The sequence below is a fragment of the Apaloderma vittatum genome, unplaced genomic scaffold (genome assembly GCF_000703405.1).
Source record: "Apaloderma vittatum isolate BGI_N311 unplaced genomic scaffold, ASM70340v1 scaffold12886, whole genome shotgun sequence".
Taxonomy (NCBI): Eukaryota; Metazoa; Chordata; class Aves; order Trogoniformes; family Trogonidae; genus Apaloderma; species Apaloderma vittatum.
Window position 1 is genome coordinate 1894 of NW_009720155.1, and position 18844 is coordinate 20737.

At 40.9% G+C, this 18844-nt stretch overlaps 1 protein-coding gene across 1 annotated transcript; it reads left to right on the forward strand.

Annotated features, from left to right (window-relative positions):
* Positions 1-1456: 1456 nt before the first annotated feature.
* Positions 1457-16797, forward strand: CDC5L (cell division cycle 5-like; the record flags this gene model as incomplete). Its single annotated transcript, XM_009870925.1, has 13 exons — positions 1457-1560; positions 2457-2618; positions 3530-3657; positions 4455-4554; positions 4805-5023; positions 6156-6300; positions 6414-6602; positions 7848-7996; positions 10232-10394; positions 12357-12521; positions 13309-13389; positions 13746-13991; positions 16600-16797. Coding segments are annotated over 13 exons (2049 nt in total), but the record flags the coding sequence as incomplete, so codon positions are not given.
* Between the last annotated feature and the right edge of the window lie 2047 nt (positions 16798-18844).

An 18844-nucleotide genomic window follows, 5' to 3' on the forward strand; every position in this document is an offset into this window, starting at 1 on the left:
ACCTTACTGTAAAGTTCCTTTATTTTTGTGGAGTTCCTCAGCGGTCTGTTCTGGGTCCAGTGTTGTGCAGCATCTTTGTGACAGCAAGTTTGCCGACGGCACCAAGCTGTGTGGTGCCGTGGACTCGCTTGAGGGAGAGGATGCCATCCAGAGGGCCCTTGACAGGCTTGAGAAATGGGCCAGTGCAAACTGCATGAGCTTCAACAAGTCAAAATGCAAGGTCCTGCACCTGGGCTGGGCCAATCCCAGGCATGAATACAAACTGGGCACAGAGTGGGTTGAGAGTAGCCCAGAAGAGAAAGATTTGAGGGTGTTGATAGATGAGAAGCTCAACATGAGCCGGCAGGGCGCTCATGCAGCCCAGAAGGCGACCCTGTCCTGGGATGCATCAAGAGAAGCGTGGTCAGCAGGTCAGGAGAGGTGATTCTCCTCCTTTACTCTGCTCTTGTGAGACCCCACCTCGAATACTGCGTCCAGTTCTGGTGTCCCCATTATAAGAGGGACGTGGATCTGTTGGAATGAGATGATCCAGGGGCTGGAGCACCTCTGCTACGAGGACAGGCTGAGGGAATTGGGATTGTTTAGCCTTGAAAAGAGAAGACTCCAGGGGCACCTTATAGTAACTGCCTTCCAGTACCTGAAGGGAACCTACAGGAAGGCTGGGGAGGGACTTTTTACAAGAGTGTCCAGCGATAGGACAAGGGGAAATGGGTTTAAATTAAAGGAGAATAGATTTAGATTGGATCTTAGGAAGAAATTCTTCAGTACGAGGGCGGCAAGACTTTGGAATAAATTGCCCAGAGATGTTGTCCTGGAGGTGTTCAAGGCCAAGTTGGATGGACCCTTGAGTAGCCTGATCTAGTTGAGAGACGTCCCTGCCCTTGGCAGGGAGGTTGAATTAGATGATCTCTGAGGTCTCTTCCAACCTAGGCCATTCTATGATTCTGTGATACATTTTTTTAACAGCATATTCTGTGGATAGGTATTTATTCCATTTGCATTAAAACATGCAAAATAAGAAGATAATTTTATGATAGTATTTAAAACAAGTCACCATGAGGTGTCTTATCAGTTCTTTTTTTCATTCCAGATGTTATGTGATTACCAGCCAAACACTTCCCTACCTCTTTATTGATGTTCTTCAGGGAAGATATACAGAACCTTTAAAAACTGTGCTTTTAAGAGCATTGAAAGTAATCGCTGAGTCTGAGAAGTTGGCCACAATAATAATGATCACATATCTTTTTCTTGTAATCTTTTCTGATTTCATTGGCCTTTGAAATATAAGTCCTCATTCATCTTGAGAATAAAATGTGGAAAAGAAGTAGTGGTGCTGTGCTTCTTGCACTGGGTCAGCAAGTTAGAAGAAAATGACTGTATTCTCCTCTGCCTGAGCTCAGATTTTCTGTTTTGTAAGTGCCTGTTATCTGTAACAATTTCTTTTGATTTTTTAAAGGATGAAATTCTGAAAGCAGCTGTGATGAAATATGGCAAAAACCAGTGGTCTCGTATTGCTTCTTTATTGCACAGAAAATCAGCAAAGCAGTGCAAAGCCAGATGGTAAGTGGGAAATGTCATGGCTGGGAATATGAGATTCATAACTAGTGGGAATTTGGAAATTACCACAGATTGAATTATGTCCACAAAGGAACAATAATTTTGAGGTTGTTTGATTTCTGCTATTGTGGATATTTAGAATTCTTGTTGCTTGAAAGTAGTCGAACAAAACTAGGTAAATGTATTTGCCAGTGACTGCAGTGTTAGCAAATGCTGGATCACGTAAAATTGTGTACATTTATTCTCCATGTTTACATGCTTTTAATCAGTGGGTATTACCAAGGAAGTGAGATACTAATCTGTTTTAGAGATAATTTTCTGATTTATCATAATGAGAGTTTGGCTTGAGGATAAATGTTTAGAAATTGCACCAGAATTTCATCTTATAAAAATATAGGGGCTTAAAACTAATGCAAATGCATGCAATACAAATCTGTTTGAGAATCAGGCTTAATTTCTCCGGTACTGATCTGCACATATTTATTAGAATACTTAGGTATAAAGATAATAGTACTGACACAGTGAAAAAATAGTAAAGTTGAAGGATCCACATCACACTAATATAAACATACCTGATACCTTTATTGTGATTTTTACTTTTCGTTTTCTGGATTGATTTTCTAACTCCTTACTTTTCCGGAATAGAAATGGGGAAGAAAGAAAAGGCAAGATCTGTATGAAAAGTTGTGGATAAATAATACATTATAAAGCTCAAATACATATTTAATAAAAATACTCTGCATTAACATCCCTTTGGTTGGAAAACCTTGTATGAGATTTGCGTGACAAGATTTTGAAATCCCGTTGTGTGATTTGGGTAAACACTGTTGTGAGTTAATTCCAGACAAATTGATGAATAGCTTGAACTTGTCATCCTTAATATTTTCACTTTTTAACAGGTATGAGTGGCTGGACCCAAGCATCAAAAAGACAGAGTGGTCACGGGAAGAGGAGGAGAAGCTGTTGCACCTGGCCAAGCTAATGCCAACTCAGTGGAGAACCATTGCCCCGATTATCGGAAGAACTGCTGCACAGTGTTTGGAACACTATGAATTTCTGCTGTGAGTTGCTGTTTTGCTAGAGGTGCAGACCAGGAAAATCTGCAGCGTATGTTGTAGCCATGTATCATTCCCTTCTCCCATGGGGCTGAAGTATGGAGGGTCTTTGAGTTGACCAGGTCCTTTTCTAAGCAAATCCTTAAGGACCGTTTCTTTTCAGCTGATATGTCTAACTTCAGAGAAGATTCTGGAACCTGGAGAGTGGTCTTGAATAGGGAGAGGTGTCTGTTTTCTTGCTTCTGGTCATTCTGCCTGAAGGAGCATGGAGACCGATGCTGTTTGTAGTCCTTCATTTCAGGTTTATTTGGGTATCTTTCGAGTGGCTGGTCAGCATGAGTGGGTGTGTGAGGGAGAAGGAAGTAGACAGACATAAACCACATGGTGTTGAAACAGCTCAGTGTGCAGCTGTCATCTCTCTCTGCTAAAGAGTGTTTCTTTAGATCATGAGAAGGAAAGTGCTGTTTTCCCTTGTGAGCTTTCTTAATTCTTGTGCGATTAGTTGAGCGTAATGGGAAACTCGATTGCTCGTTTGGTCACACTGATTGGATTCTTGTCCTTACTGTTAAAGATTACCCTAAGAGAGTTCTCTTCTAATAGCTTTGTAATGCTGTGATTTATAGAACATTTGTCCTGGTTTGAGAATCTTTTTAGCCTGTTATGCTCAAACCAGGACAACATTTTATTGTTGTAGTGCAGTACTTTGTTGGCTTCTTTCTCTTGTCTGATTTCAGATTATCTAACTGTATCTTGTTCCTGAATCTTTGCTGTGGCAATTGTATAAGAAGTTTAAGACATGGTACATAGTGTGAGGTTACTTTTTTTGATCCATCTTTGGGGACACTTCATGGGATGGTTGTTAAGAGCCTGGAGGAAAACAAAGAGCCAGTTTTGACATGCATACAATGTGGTTTTAGGGACAAAGCTGCTCAGAGAGACAATGAGGAAGAAACTGCTGATGATCCTCGGAAACTTAAACCTGGAGAAATCGATCCAAATCCAGAAACCAAACCAGCCAGGCCAGATCCTATTGACATGGATGAAGGTAAGATAGGAGTTTGTTTACTGTTTTTTACATGGTCTCTGTACCCTGGGTTTCTTCTCTTTTTCTCTGCCCCCTGATGACTTTTCCATTTATTTTTGTGTCTGGATAGTCAGTTACACTTTTCCAGTTCTCTTTTCCTTTTCTAGTTGTATTTTCTGCCTTCTAATCTGCCTTCACCGTTTCCTATCATGTCCAGCTGCTCTTCACTTTCACAGCTGCTCTGCTTAGTTGCATTCTTATTTCTCTATCTTCATCTTTTCCCCATCATCTCCTACCTCCCAGATGAATCTTCTGAAGTACGTGAACACTACATGACTTTTTTCCTTTGCACATAGCAATGTTATGTACTAAAAAAAATGAACGTTGCCACAGTTCTGTGAGTGGATCAGTGATGTTTTTGAACAGTCAGAGGTTCACAGATACAGCTTTCCTGGATCTGGATGTAAAGGAAGTTAATGAGTCCTTTAATATAGCGTTCTCAGCTGAAGGTGTAAATGAAATAATAATTCAATTAGTGTGGTCAGTTTGCCTTTTTACATAAATATTTTGATTTGCTGCAGATATTAGTTGAATTGTTTTCAGCATTAGGCTTTTTTTCTTCAGGTCTTCATCTGGCCAGTGATTTAGACAATATTGGAGCAACCTGGAGAAAACTAGTTTAGTGATCATGCAGAGTGGCTGTGGAAGCGTTGGTTTGCTCAGCTTTTAAAGATTGCTTTCTGATCTTAATGTCACATTTTCCTTTGCTCCCGTCTGTAAGTGCAAATTCACAGCTGTACTTCTCTGTACTATTGTAGATGAACTTGAAATGCTGTCTGAAGCTAGAGCGCGTCTGGCTAATACACAGGGAAAGAAGGCCAAAAGAAAAGCAAGAGAGAAGCAGCTGGAAGAAGCTAGGTAAACTTACGCTGAGTGTCATATGCTGGCACTGCTTTTGTTGACTCTGGGGCATTTACAGTGCGTAAAGTCAGGCACAGCTTTAAATCATTGCAGAATCAGACTTTTTCACAGTCATTTGTGACAAGGGCTTCATTCTTGTTTAAATAATGGCAGTCCTACCTTTGCAGCAACTGATTAAAATAGTACCAGATACAAGATTCACTCCTGAGTATGTGCTTCATATCACCTAGTGTTGCTGTTTCTGTAGACGGCTTGCTGCTCTCCAGAAAAGACGAGAACTTCGGGCTGCTGGAATTGAGATCCAGAAGAAGCGAAAAAAGAAGAGAGGTGTGGATTATAATGCAGAAATTCCATTTGAAAAGAAGCCCGCTCCTGGTTTTTATGATACATCAGAGGAAAACTACCAGTCCCTGGATGCAGATTTTAGGAAGCTACGTCAGCAAGACCTGGATGGAGAATTGAGATCGTAAGTGGGTGTTATACTAAGGAGGGAACAGTTTATTTGAAAAAAACCAAACAAACAAACATGCATATATCTAAGTGTTAAGTCCTGGAAATGTCTGAAATATAATGTGGACAGGAGTTGTATTTTCCATGGGACAGATCCTACTGCAAGTTGCTTTTGCCTTTTCAGTCTCTTTTATTTTTTATCTTTCTAGAAGGTCTAGCTGGTCTTTTTTCCCATGAGAATAAAATTCCCCATGCACATTCCGTTTTTTAAATAGAAATCTTAAGCTTTTTGAGCTTCATTTTCTTTTAGTATTAGATTTGCTGGTGTATTTACAGTCCTTTCCATCTAGTAACAATATTAAGATTACTTACAGTAGATTTTAGTTATTGTAGTATAACTTCTCATTGCATTGTTCTTAAGTAGAATCTCCTTAAATGCTTAATTTCTCCCCTTCCTCCCAAAAAATCCTTCAACATGCAGTTGAGAAATTAAATGCCCATCTTCATTGTGAGCATTGTGATATGTATTTAATTGTACAATTGCATTTCCCACTGTTCCTGCCAGTTGCTTTTTACAGAGTGCAAGTCCAGTGCTACATACCATTTGATTTATTCGCTTGTGATCTAATTGATTCTTTCTGTGTGGTTCTGAGTTCAGAGAGCCTGGCAGGAGCTTCACACCGAAGCTTATGATCTCACTGGCTGCCTCCATTGCTGTTTGAAGATTTTTGTAAAATGCTGACGAGAAATTGGTTCCCCTGTCCCACAGAACATGTTTGCCTTTCCTTAGCAGCTGCTGGAGAAGAAGGCACTGTTCACATCCTATGATTCTTGCTGCCTAAATTATTAGACTGATATTTTTATCTTGCTCCGGTGACCCTGTTGAGCGTCGCTGAAGCAACCACGCGTTGCCTGATTCCATGGTTTAGAAGCATTACCCTGCCTTAGTGCAGGTTCTGCTGCTGTATTTGTGGACCGTATCTAATCAGTTCACTTCTGCACCACAACGTGATTCACTCTTCCCGCACCATGCTTTGTTTCAGCCTATCCAACTTCTGGTTATGGCACAGGTGTTTTTATTCTTTGCTTGTTTGTTGTACTTCGTAGCTGGTTTGTGCATTTTAAAATTGTCTTATCCGTAATGACAGTGAGAGGGAGGGAAGAGAGCGCAAAAAAGACAAACAACATATGAAACGGAAAAAAGAGTCAGACTTGCCTTCAGCTATTCTGCAAACCAGTGGAGTGTCAGAATTTACCAAAAAAAGAAGTAAACTAGTGCTTCCAGCTCCTCAGGTAAGCTGTTCCTTGGTGAATAAATGACTTGTCAATCAGTGATGTCTGTTTTATCGAGTGGATCTTGTAGTTGCATTTTATCTTACTGTGCCTTGGAATTTTCTTTTTTAAAGATATCTGATACAGAACTTGAAGAAGTTGTGAAAGTGGGCCAGGCGAGCGAGATTGCACGCCAGACCGCTGAGGAATCTGGAATTACAAACTCGGCTTCCAGCACTCTTCTGTCAGAATATAACGTGACCAACAACAGCATCGCACTAAGGACTCCCAAAACCCCAGCAGCACAAGACAGGATCTTGCAGGTAGAGTGTAAATCCGCAGAAGGGGCGCTTAGTTTTAGTGCAGTGGTCAACTGAAGAGAAGCCATAAGTGCCACAGCAGCATTCCTTGGGTTATGTGTGGTGCTGTGGTCTGAACTGACACGTGATCTCCAGGACACGCTGAAGGGCATAGAAACAGATCCACTTGTGCCCCATCAGTTGTCTCCATGCCTCAGAACGCTACGACGTGGGAGTTTTTGTGTTTGTGCAAGTTTTAGCATTAACCATTCTGGTGACTTATAAAATTTCCTCTTTTCTTGGGTATGGCTCAGCGTCGAAAGCTGTATATGGTGTTCATGTCCTTAAAACAAATGTCTTTTATATTGTTTCCTACTTATTTTTGCTGTTCAGCTTTTATTTCAATTGACAAGAAGGAATTAACTGCAACAGTGCAGGGAGATTTTCTTAGCACTTGAGACAAAGATTATCAAAAACCTACCTTTGCAAGCTCTGAGTCATATTTGTGTGAGTTCTTTTGTCTGGGTTCTTTCAACTACTCAGAATGTTGGATAAAGTTCCCCTGAGTGTGGGGAAATGGCTAAATGAAATTGGCACAGGTAGTGTGCAAAATAAGCAAAACCTCTTATCCCCAGAAAAAAATCACAAATAAACCTATCTTGATAATGCTTTGTATTTCAGCAGTTTTGTGATGGGAGAAAAGAGAAAGTTCCTGACTCTACAGATCATGATTTAGGTCTCTGTGCAGTGTTTTCAGAAATGGTCACGTTCACCTTCAGGTGGATTATTCTGACATCATATGTGTTGCAGTATTAAACATCTGTGCAGTTGTCTAGGAGGATTAGTAGTGTTCTGTGAAGACTGATTGCTACACACAGTGATTTCATGATCTCAGCTCATTTCCAGAGTGCCTTAATTCTTCATTGCAAAAAGGAGAAGTAAAATAAAAAGTAGGGGAGTATTCATAAAACCAGCAGTTGAGTCCTGGACCAAAAATCTGAGCAGCGAACGTCTCGCTTGGAACATTCTCTTTTAAGAGGAATTAGGACAAACTTCATTGCTGTTGGATTTCAGAGTGTGCGTTTGCTGGTCCCTCTGAACATCAGGATCCTTAGGATGATTAGAGTATTCAGTCAGTAATAAAAATTGTGGACTTCGGGAGTCTAGCAAAATGAAGGAAGTTACTTACTGCTACTCAACCTGTTAACTGTGCGGTAGGGTGTGACTGGAAGTCTTAGTGATGTGCTGTGTGTTTTCTCTGTTACACAGGAAGCCCAAAATTTGATGGCTCTCACAAATGTGGACACCCCCCTGAAAGGAGGGCTTAACACTCCCTTGCATGAAAGTGACTTTTCGGGGGTGACACCGCAGAAGCAAGTTGTTCAGACTCCAAACACTGTGCTTTCCACACCCTTCAGGTAAAGCAGGCTGTTTTCCTACCATGTGCTTGGCTGGACACGTATCTAGCGAGGTGGGTGGTGGGTGCAGATTGCAACACGTGGAATAATAGGGTACAATCAGTGCTTCAGACTTAACTCGCTTTTATTTCAAGCCCTTGATGCCCGACTTTCTCCTTTGGCAAGCTAGGCCACATCATCTTCATCTGTATTTGTACAGTGTGTAGCTCACTGGAGTTTTGATCCAAAATGAGGTCTTCTGTGGTCTGGAGCAATATAAATTCTACCCAAGTCATACAGGAGTATAAATAGTAAGAAGGAGTGACATTCTGTATGTGGATCCTGGCCTTTCCAAAGTATTACCTCTGAGTTGAAGGTGCGGGAGGTCCCACAGCCGAACCCACGCTGAATTTTTGAAAAGCTGGAGTAAATATTTTACAAGCCATATATATCCAAAATAAAATGTTTCTTACATTGCCAATCTAAATAGGATGGAATTGCTGGTTTAACTCTTACGGTGGGTCCTGAATAAATATATATCCCACAAATGCCAAATACCGTACAGCTGAAAAATATTACACTTGGTACATTTTGTCTCTCAATTTTTTCAACTTAGATTCTAATTTTACTTGCATAGTGCTAGTAGGAAAAGTGGAGAATGAAATCAAAAGGACCTTTATGGCAGCTTTTCAAAAGCAGCTTTATTTTGTTGTTTAATAGCTGTGTGCAAAAGCCCTGCTTTTTTTATTAGATCTACATAAGTGAGTCATTTTCTGAGATCTGTTGACATCAGTGCTGTGCAGAATGAATGTAGGGTTTGGCCTGGAGTGATCGAGCTTTTCATTGGGGTTATTTTATATTAAAAAATATTAAGACATTCTAATTGTGTTGTTTGATGAATTGGGGTTTTTTTGGTGGTGACTTTTTTTAGCTTCTGATACGCAGATATTCATGTGTAAAGGTGGTGCCTCCAGATCAACTTAGTTTGCTTGCAGAAATGCTAAATCAGTGTGAAAATCCAAGACCTTGAGCAGAGAGAAAAAAAAATCCAGTAAGTTGTTAAAAATAAAGGGAAGATGTAATTTTTTGAAGGAGGCAGAGTAGTGAAGCAGATCCATCATCGTCTTATTTAGGCCAAAAGAGCAAATATTTAAATGAACTACACGTTTTTTTCCTATGATGATATTAAAATTGTAGTGGAAGTTGTCTTGCATTAGGGTTCTTTTTGTGTGTGGGTTTTTTTGACATCTTTCTTAAAAGGAATTGAGTTGAAAATAAAAAACCAACTTGTAAAACTTTTCCAGCTGGTATAATCAAAGTAAATGCATCCTATGAAACAATCATTTGAAAGCATAAAAATCAGTTTTTCTGCGTTTTTTTTGCGGGTGTCATCCTGCAAAGGTTATCACTTGTATTTGTTATCCTAAATCAAAGTTCAGAAAAATCTGTGAACAACTTCCAGCGAGAAGGAAGGATTGCTTCCCTCTCACAGACATACCCAGTAAATAAATAAGGCACTGGTGTATCTCTTACAAAGGGACCAGTGGCATGTGTCACGCAATACCTGTGGTTGTGTTGTCCACGATTGTGATGTCTGCCTGGCACTACAGAATGACTGACTAGTAATGGAAATATCCCAGACAATATCTCCGTGCTTCTCATATACTGAGATAGAAAACAGTATTTCTCCATTGGAGGAGAAGCAACTGAGGCCCACAAAATAATCCATCTTGCCTGTCCTTAGGGGCTTAAAAGTAATTACTGTGATGTCATTACTCCTTCACTAATCTGTGAAAGCAAAGAGGCATCTTCAGAGGAATACATTCAGTTGTAAGCTGGAGTGGCTGTTAAGGCAGATGGATTCCAGGGTGAGTGACTTGCCATAGCGGGCAGGGAAATCGGAGTTTGCAATTAAATCCAGATTGCTGTACCCCGGAATAGTGCCTGCTGACCGGATAAGCTCTTCTCGAAAGTAGCAGCGGGAGTTTGGGTTGAGTAGTTCCTGAAACTTCTCTAAATAAACATAATGATATGCGTAGATTTCAGCTTGACAGGTGCTTGGTTACACCGTGACAGATTGAAACAATTTGGGCTTTGGATTCTTCTGATGGCATATTTTAGTTTTGCTGCCTCAGGATAAAAAAAAATCTAGATTGACTTTCCTAACAGTATTTACGTAACTTCCTGCAACATTCAGACTGTTGTAAGTCGAGCTCTTTAGGAAAAAATAAATGACTGTATCCACACTTCCTCTAGAACACCCTCTCATGGACCAGAAGGCTTAACTCCTCGCGGAGGATTAACTCCTAAACCCGTGGTTGGTACAACTCCTGGTAGAACTCCACTACGTGACAAATTGAACATCAACCCAGAAGAGGGAATGGCAGATTACAGTGATCCATCGTACGCCAAACAAATGGTAAGACGTACTTAAAAAGTGGAAATCAGTGGTCTGTTAATTTTCAGGATTTTGAATTTTGATCTCCTGAAGAGAGTTCTATTTTATAGTAAAAGCAAGAGTTATTTCTACCACTTGTCTACAGGTCTGTACTCTGTCACCTGAAAAAATTGAATCTTGATTTGAAGGAACAGAAATCTTGCTGCTCTAGGACAGTTTTCAGTGTTCTCAGTAAAAGCACTCTAAAGCTGTTTGTCAAAGAAAACATCGTTAACTTTCAGTCCCACTTGTGTCTTTGAAGCTGAGCAGGAAATATACCTCAAGCAAAGATAATTTTTCTTGTAATCCTGTGCAGCCCTCTTACCTCATTATCTTGGCTTCCCAATTTACCTACAAGACCTTTTCATCAGTCTGTCGGGTTGACAACGTTGAGCTAAAAGAGTTTAATTTTTGCCATTAGGAGCAGTTGGTTTTGAGATGTCTGGTAATTCAAGTCCCATCCAGATTCTTTCATCACGTTTGGCAACAGATGTTTCCATTCTTGGAGATTCAGAGGGGTGTACCCTGCCAGTTAGACATGGTATAAAAGGGCATGTACCTAATAGGTAGCACCTTGAGAACTCCTTTTATGTGACTGATTCTTCAGCCCTATCTGTGGCTTTGGATATCTCCCACCAGAACTGTTGACGTTTTTTTTCTTGGGGCTAGCTAAGGTTATCTGCTTCAAGTTTTTGGCATGTTGTTTTCTCAGAAACAACTCTTCAAGTTCAGAATTTGAGATTTCCTCTTATCTTGAAGGATGTAATTTATCTGATGCCCTTCTGCTTCGGTTCTGTCTTAGCCTTTTTGTAGTGAAAAGGCTTTTTGCTGCTGGAAGGAAAACCGGGGCTTCAATTTCCTAATGGACTCCACTGGTTCCTAAATCTGGTGCTATTTGTCTCATTTTCGTGCTGTGCCACAATTCCCAGATTGCAGGGAAAAAGGTTGCAGTTAGGCTTGCACACACCGCTGTGACCATTGTCAATGTGGACACATTTTCATGTATTTTCAGTTTCTTGAGAGGTTTTCATGTGAGCCTTCGCTGTTGTACTGAGACTGCTGGAAGGCGAAGGTCCCATGCTGTTATTTTACTGGAGTGTATTTCAGGCTGTTTGAAGATTTCATTAGCTATCTTTAAGAAAGCTGTCTGGTTTTTTTGTGGTTTTTTTTTAATATTAGAGAGTTCCTGTGCTTAATAGTGTATATACTCTAGGGTGGTGTTCTGAGGGCCAGCCTAGGTTAGTAACATACGTCTTCATAGAATCATAGAATGGCCTAGGCTGGAAGGGACCTTAGAGATCATCTAACCCAACCTCCCTGTCACGAGCAGGGACGCCTCTCAACTAGACCATGTTGCTCAAGGCCTCATCCAGCTTGGCCTTGAACACCTCCAGGGAGGGAGCAGCCACAACTTCTCTGGGCAATTTAGTCTGGAGAACCCCTCGGGGGGGGCCGCAGCCACAACTTCTCTGGGCAATTTAGTCTGGAGTTTTGCCACCCTCATACTGAAGAATTTTCTCCTAAGATCCAGTCTAAATGTTTTCTCCTTCAACTTAAACCCATTTCCCCTTATCCTATCAGTGGACACTCCTGTAAAAAGTCCCTCCCCAGCCTTCCTGTAGGTTCCCTTCAAGCATTGGAAGGCAGTGATAAGGTTCCCCTGGAGTCTTCTCCGGGCTGAACAATCCCAGTTCCCTCAGCCTGTCCCTGTAGTAGAGGTGCTCCAGCCCCTGGATCATCTTTGTGGCCTCTGAACTCGTCCCTTGTCAGACAACAGATCTATGTCCCTTGTCAATCTGTTGTCAGACTTGAGAGGTTTTGTTTCTGCTGGCTTCGTAGCAGACTTAAGAGAACAATTGTGTAATGTCTCTGTCTGTTAATGTAGATGAATGAAATCTTCTGCCTTGAATCCAGAAGTGGTGCATCTTACTGTTATTTCAACAGGAGAGAGAGTCTCGTGAACACCTGCGCCTTGGACTCATGGCCCTTCCTGCTCCGAAGAACGACTTTGAGATTGTTTTACCTGAAAATGCCGAAAAAGAGCTGGAGGAACATGAAGTAGATGAAACCTTTGTAGAAGATACTGCCGATATAGATGCCCGCAAGCAGGTAGGTGTGTTATGGTACAGATAGTGCCTTTTGATGAAAAAAGTATGTGCGCTCCTCGTACGACTCCTGTAGTTTCATACCTGTTTAGTGGAAGGATTACCCAGACAGCCAAGTTGTGAATGGGTCCCTCTTTTATTGCCTTGGTTTGTTTCACAGTCAAGGAAGGCTGGACAGAATGCTAGCTTAATTTCTGCTGCTTAAATAGCTATACAGGCCAGTAAATAAAGACACTTAAAAATTTTTCTGTTTGGAAAACAGTCCCTTTTCTGTTTATTGCTTATCCTAATTTTTGTGATGCAAATCTGGTTTTTGAATACATCTTCAAATAAATGTGGTTTTTTTGAGTTCAGAGGATTTTTTAAGCTTTCGCAAGTATTGTTTGAGTGAAGCAGTTAATTTATGTCGTTGAAGAGGACAGATAGAATCCTGACTGCAAATTTAAGAGTCTTTCTTTTTCTGGTGGATTTTGTGTCTGGAGACTTGGAGCAGTTGTCAAACTTGATGTGGAGAAATTTGTAAAGAACGAAGTCTGCTGGGGTTGAGAGTGAAGGAGAATTCTATGTATGGATATTACTTTTTCGGTTGTCTCTTAGTCTGCTGTGCTCTTTCCATTTGCTTTAGAGCCGCTAAGTTATGATGTGATCAAGTTATTTGGTACTAGTTTCATAAAATGAAGACTTTATAGTTGAAGGACTTCTTACTGCAGTAATCAGTTTTTCTGTCACATTTCTAGGAAGCATCTGATTGTCTTAGAGTAGCTGGAGTAACACTTAGCTTGTTTGTGTAGGCTCTTCGAGAGGCAGAACGTGCAAAGGAGCTGAAGAGAATGCACAAAGCTGTTCAGAAGAATCTACCACGGCCCTCAGAAGTAAGTGGAAACAAACCCCGCCTTTAAGGAAGAAAAAGTAGCAATAAAGGTTTGAACCATTTTAGGAGGAGATATGGTCTAAGGAGATTATGAGGGAATTAGATCTTTATTTGAGTGCTAATTTCAGCATTACAGGAAACTTTAACAGCAAAATTGTGGTGAGGTATTTCATATGCACAGATGTAAGCACAGCCAGGTGTTTGGGTTGCTGTACGTCATACCATAGGAGACTTTGGCACCTCTATTGCATGGTTTAGCTGATACATAAAATTCATACACGGGTGGAGGTATATGAATTTAATGTGATCTTTGGTATATATGATGTTTAGGAACTTCTTTTGTTTATTCCTGGGCAGGTTAATGAAACGATACTGAGACCCTTAAATGTGGAACCACCTCTGACAGACCTGCAGAAGAGCGAAGAGCTGATTAAGAAAGAGATGATAACCATGCTGCATTTCGATCTTCTGCACCACCCATTTGGAGAACAGCCTAGTGGTAAGAAGGGAAAAGGCCCGGGATTTGGAAGCAACAATGCGGAACATATGGCTTACTTGGAGCAAAATCCGTATGAGAAGTTCTCTAAAGAGGATCTCAAGAAGGTGAGAATCGTATGGCCTAAGTAGCAGTGACATCATGTCTCTGTATGTCATGGTCTGGTAATCTTCCAAAGAAAGATTTAAGCCTGCACAGAATTTGGTTGAGAGATCTCCAGAGGGTTGTGTGAAGAGCCGTAAGGATAATTTAAGTGTATGTACTCTTTGCTGAGCTAATGTTAATCCAGGCACTCAGCAGAATGGGGAGGTTGCTGTATTAATCCATAGACATTATCTTTAATCTAAAAATTTGAATGTAATGCTTATCATTTCAAGTCAGGGTAGGAGCTGTGAGATTGAGACTTCAAATTTGTGTGTTATTCATCTTCTGCCTGTGTAATTTGTTAATCCAGAATTACTAAGTGGTTTTTTCATAGCAGTGTAGACTAAATAGGACAGTGGTAGCCAGTTCGTAACTTGGAGCAGCAAATCAAGTTGTTTAATTGTGTTGGTCAAGCTAAATCAACAGAGCTGTGCTAGTGCAGAGCCTATGGCAACTGATTTTAAAGCGTACCTGGTTGAAAAACGCTGAATAAGTGGAATAGGTTGTTGGTGGATGAAATGAGTAGGCTGTCTGGGCACTCTGTCCTGTTTTGCATTGTAATCCCAAGTTAAATAAGTCTTGTACCGAGGGTTCCGCTTCGAGTTGTTCATTTATTTAAGCAGCTACAGATGTTGCCTTTTGCTGCCAAGCGCCAGACAGACAGTTCAGACACACAGGGCTGTGGTTTGCTCTTTCAGAGTTTCACCTGTGAAGTTGTGCCAGTAACCTTTGACCAAATGCTTACAGGAATAAAAATGAGTGAAAAGGACACAATGGCATGCCACCAAGTCACCTATTTTATGCAGACTCCTGCTATCTGAGACTTGTGTTCTGACAGTAGCTGTGGTATCTCTGCACCTAAATCCTGTATTACTTTAAAGTGACTCTAAAAATATACAAGATTTTAAAAGCATCTTCTTGACTGTGTCTGACCAATGAATCAAGAGCCTCAAATGAGAGACACTGAACAGTATGTACTTCCAATTTGCTGTTGAATGAAGAATTATACTTGAAGATTTCTGAGCGGAAGAAGTTAAAAGATGGAAAATACGGTTAGGTCATGAGTTTCACTGCCCTGCCAGTGTCAGATCGTTCCCTTAGGAACACTCTTTGAGTGCTTTCTCTCGTTATTTTGAACCCAAGAATTGGATTTTCTATCACTTCCCTCAGAGATTATTACACAGTCCAGTAGTTTTTGTCTGAGGAGCTTTCCTCAGAGTCCCTGAAAACTTTGTCTAACTGACGGGCAGAAGTTTTTTGCATCCTTGCTCCTGCTTGCTTTCTAACATTCAGCATAATATTGCCACTTTCTCTAAAATTCATTTTGAATCAGGAAGTTTTCCTGCCTCTGCACTCTCAACTGGAGTTTGTTTATTTTGCTTTATTTCTTCATTTATTTTAAAAAACATCTTCCTGCTAAAATCCCTTCATAAAATGGGGATGTGTTTCTTTCCCTGATGTGTAGAGCTCTTTTGGGAAGGAATAGCAGTGGTGAGAAGCATATTATACTGAGCTCTTAAAGCTGTGGAACTGTTTTGGTACCACAACTAAATAGCCTTAAGCAGTTCCTCAGAGTGTACAGCTAGAAGCTATTTGAAAGTGAACCTTTAAGAATTGGCTTTGTCAGGTGTGGTTAGCATACTCCTCTTTTGTCTGTCTTGACGATCAGGGACAAGTAATTGATTTTCCTTTCTCTGTATCCCTGGAATCATCTAATCTGGCGATACCTGAATTACTTGCTGGGCAATATGCTACTATAAAACATACATGTCTGCTTGCAGTGAGGTATCTACTGCTGATATGGAAATTTCTGGTGTGTGTATAAATCCTGTTGAAAGGGAAGACACACACTTAAAACCAATGAAGTCTAGGTCGAAGAAGATATTTTAGTTTTTTATGTGCAAGTAAAATTGGAAGGACCTATGTGTAGCTTTTTGGGCCAGAGGCTTTGTCAGAAATATTAAGAGTTGAGAGAACATGAATCTTTTCAGTTCACTGTAAATTACTTTGTAAACTAAACTGGAAGCAGCAGCAGGCTTGTATCTTGCTAGTAGTTCTCAAGGAACAGAATGTGTGTTTGTTGAAGTCAGAGTAGAATTTTCTGCAATGGAGCTTATACAGCTCACCCATTTTAGAGTTGACTTTCCAGATTGTGTGAAGAAAGGCAAGCAAAAGGAAATAAAAAGTGATTTTTATTTCATAGAACAGCTGCTTCTGTCTGTAACGCTTCTCCCTCCCCTCAAAGGTCCTTGCTTTTATCTCTTTTCTGCTGCAGCAAGATGAAGTATCTAGCTGGGCTACAGCTTTCATTAACTACAGCAGAGTGATGTCAGGTTTGGGCAAATTCTGTAAAATGAGGGATAGTTGCGCCGTGAGCAGCCTTCTAGCCTGGGTTTCATTTATAATCCACAGCATCTGTGTTAGATTTCATAGTTAGCTTAACCTGGTGGTGAGCTTTTAGTATGGAGAGAGAAACCGCCCCTGTGAATTGCAGGCTGAAGGATTGAGAAGAGGAATTTTCAGGTATCCTGTGTATTGTAACGGCAATTAATTTCTCATCATTTCCAACAGGCGCAGGATCTCCTGGCACAAGAAATGGAAGTGGTAAAGCAAGGAATGGGGCATGGAGAGCTCTCAAGTGAAGCTTATAACCAGGTGTGGGAAGAATGTTACAGCCAAGTGTTGTACCTGCCTGGACAGAGCCGCTACACAAGAGCTAACTTGGCCAGCAAAAAAGACAGGATAGAGTCACTTGAAAAGAGGCTTGAGGTTAGTGTCACTTTTTTCTGCTTTTTGCACCTGCAATTTAAAAAAAATATTTAAGTTTCTCCCTATGTGTTTTGATTCTTTTTCCTATGTAAGAGCTACAGGCTACTTTATAAATCACTCAGGTCTTTTGGTGAGATTGCTTTGAAAAAGCTGTTGAGGAATTTTCCTGGGGAGTTCATAGATGTTCTTGAGGTGTTTAAGTCACCTTCTCTCATCCTCTTCCTTTTCTTAAATTATCCCTAGAGTATTCCCACATGCAGTTTCTTTAGGCACTGTTAGCTCTAACACTGCTCATCTTACCCACTTTATTCTCACCTGGAGACAAGGTCAGGTTCTGCTCTTCCCTAGTTCCGTGTGGATTTTTTGCTGTTTCTCAGTCTCCGCTATTAGCAGATCAGATACCTGAGCTTCCTCGTTTTGAACTTTGTCCTTCATAGTGGCCAGGATAGGGTGCTTCAGAGGAAGATGTTTAAAAATTATGTCTCTGTCCCAAAACTCCTCAAGTTCTCTTTCCAGCTTAGATTTGATCTTTGATTGAATATTACAAACGTAAAGATCCAGGTAGTCGTGAGTTCTTGCCAGACTGGCATCCTCTGCCGATTCCAACGACTCCCTCTAAAAAAGAGAACAATGGATGTGTGTGATCCTGTTCCACGCTATCAGGAAATAGTAAAGCTTCCTTCTGAGTACGTTTTAAACTCACATTTTGAGTTTGCTATTGTGTATATGCATACCTAATATTTTCCGTAAGTGCAAAGTGCCAGAGTTGAGATAGTGACATCTTACCAAAGTGTCTGTGTGCAGTTTGAGTACTAGGGCAGGGCACTCGTACTAAGGCACCAAGAATTGAAACTACATCTTTTTCTGCTGAGTTGTAGAATCCAGCATTCGTCAGTGTCAACGTGCTTGCGTTGGTTTATTCAAAATACAGCAGTCACAGGTCTTTGCTCCATGAAACATTAAGATTTGGGAAAATGTTTTGGGATTGAGGGAGTTGTGTGTGGAGAGGAAATCAGCTGAGGTGTGGTGCACTAAGCAGAAGAAGGAAATTGAGATACTTGGACACCGATTTCCCTTGCCTTGTCCCCTCTCTAGAGTTTCAACCAAACACTTCACACAAAACACAAAAATAAACAGCTCTTAGGATAAAAAGCTGGTTTAAAATTATTTCTTCACAGAGAATATGTGCTTGTTCACACTTGCAGTAAGTCATTAATAGTTTTCCAAATACCATTTAGCTGAAAAGTCTCTCTGAATTATGGAGGCATCAGGTCATTTTTTTGTCTGTGGTAAAAAAACCTGAACTTTTTAAAAGAGGTTATTCTGTATTTAATATTGACATAGCTCCTGTTGCTAGAAGCAAACCGCCTCAAACAGCTACTACCACGGAAATAACACGAAGGAGATGTCCAGAAAGGCTGAATTTTCGCTTCCTTTGTACACGTGAAATACAATGTGTGTTTTGTGAAGTCTCAGCCCAGGTGCAGACTCCACAGTTACCCACTCGGGCTTCTACCTGCAGCAGTCCGCTAGCCCAGAGGCTTGGGTTTAATGCCGGAGCACTTGCCGTTCTGCCGCTCACCCAGCAGAGAGCACCATTGCCTTGCCCAACGCTGCCGGCTCCCCCATGCTCTGCTCTCCTGCCGGCTTCCCAAAACCAGAACGTGAGCCCGGCAGCAGCCATGGCAGCAGGGGCTGTGCTGGCAGCACGCCTGCCATCGAGGGCTGCACCTCATTTGGGTACAAACGCTTTTGAAATTTAAATACCTTACGCCCAAAACTACATTAGAAGTGTGTTATTAAAGTTGCAAACAGTCAAAAAAACCAGAAAAACCCCAGTCACGGTCAGGGAATGCACAAGCAGCCTTAATTTGCCTATGCATGTGCTTTATGAGACAGTCTTTAATTTCATGATTACAGCCTAGTTTTTCCACAGACTCATTTACTGCACAGGGTGGATTATACTTGCTTAATGAGTAGCTATTGAATATTTTGTTTTCTCTTTATTGTTCAGTGTGTGGCCCTGTGCCTTTATGCTGCACACTCT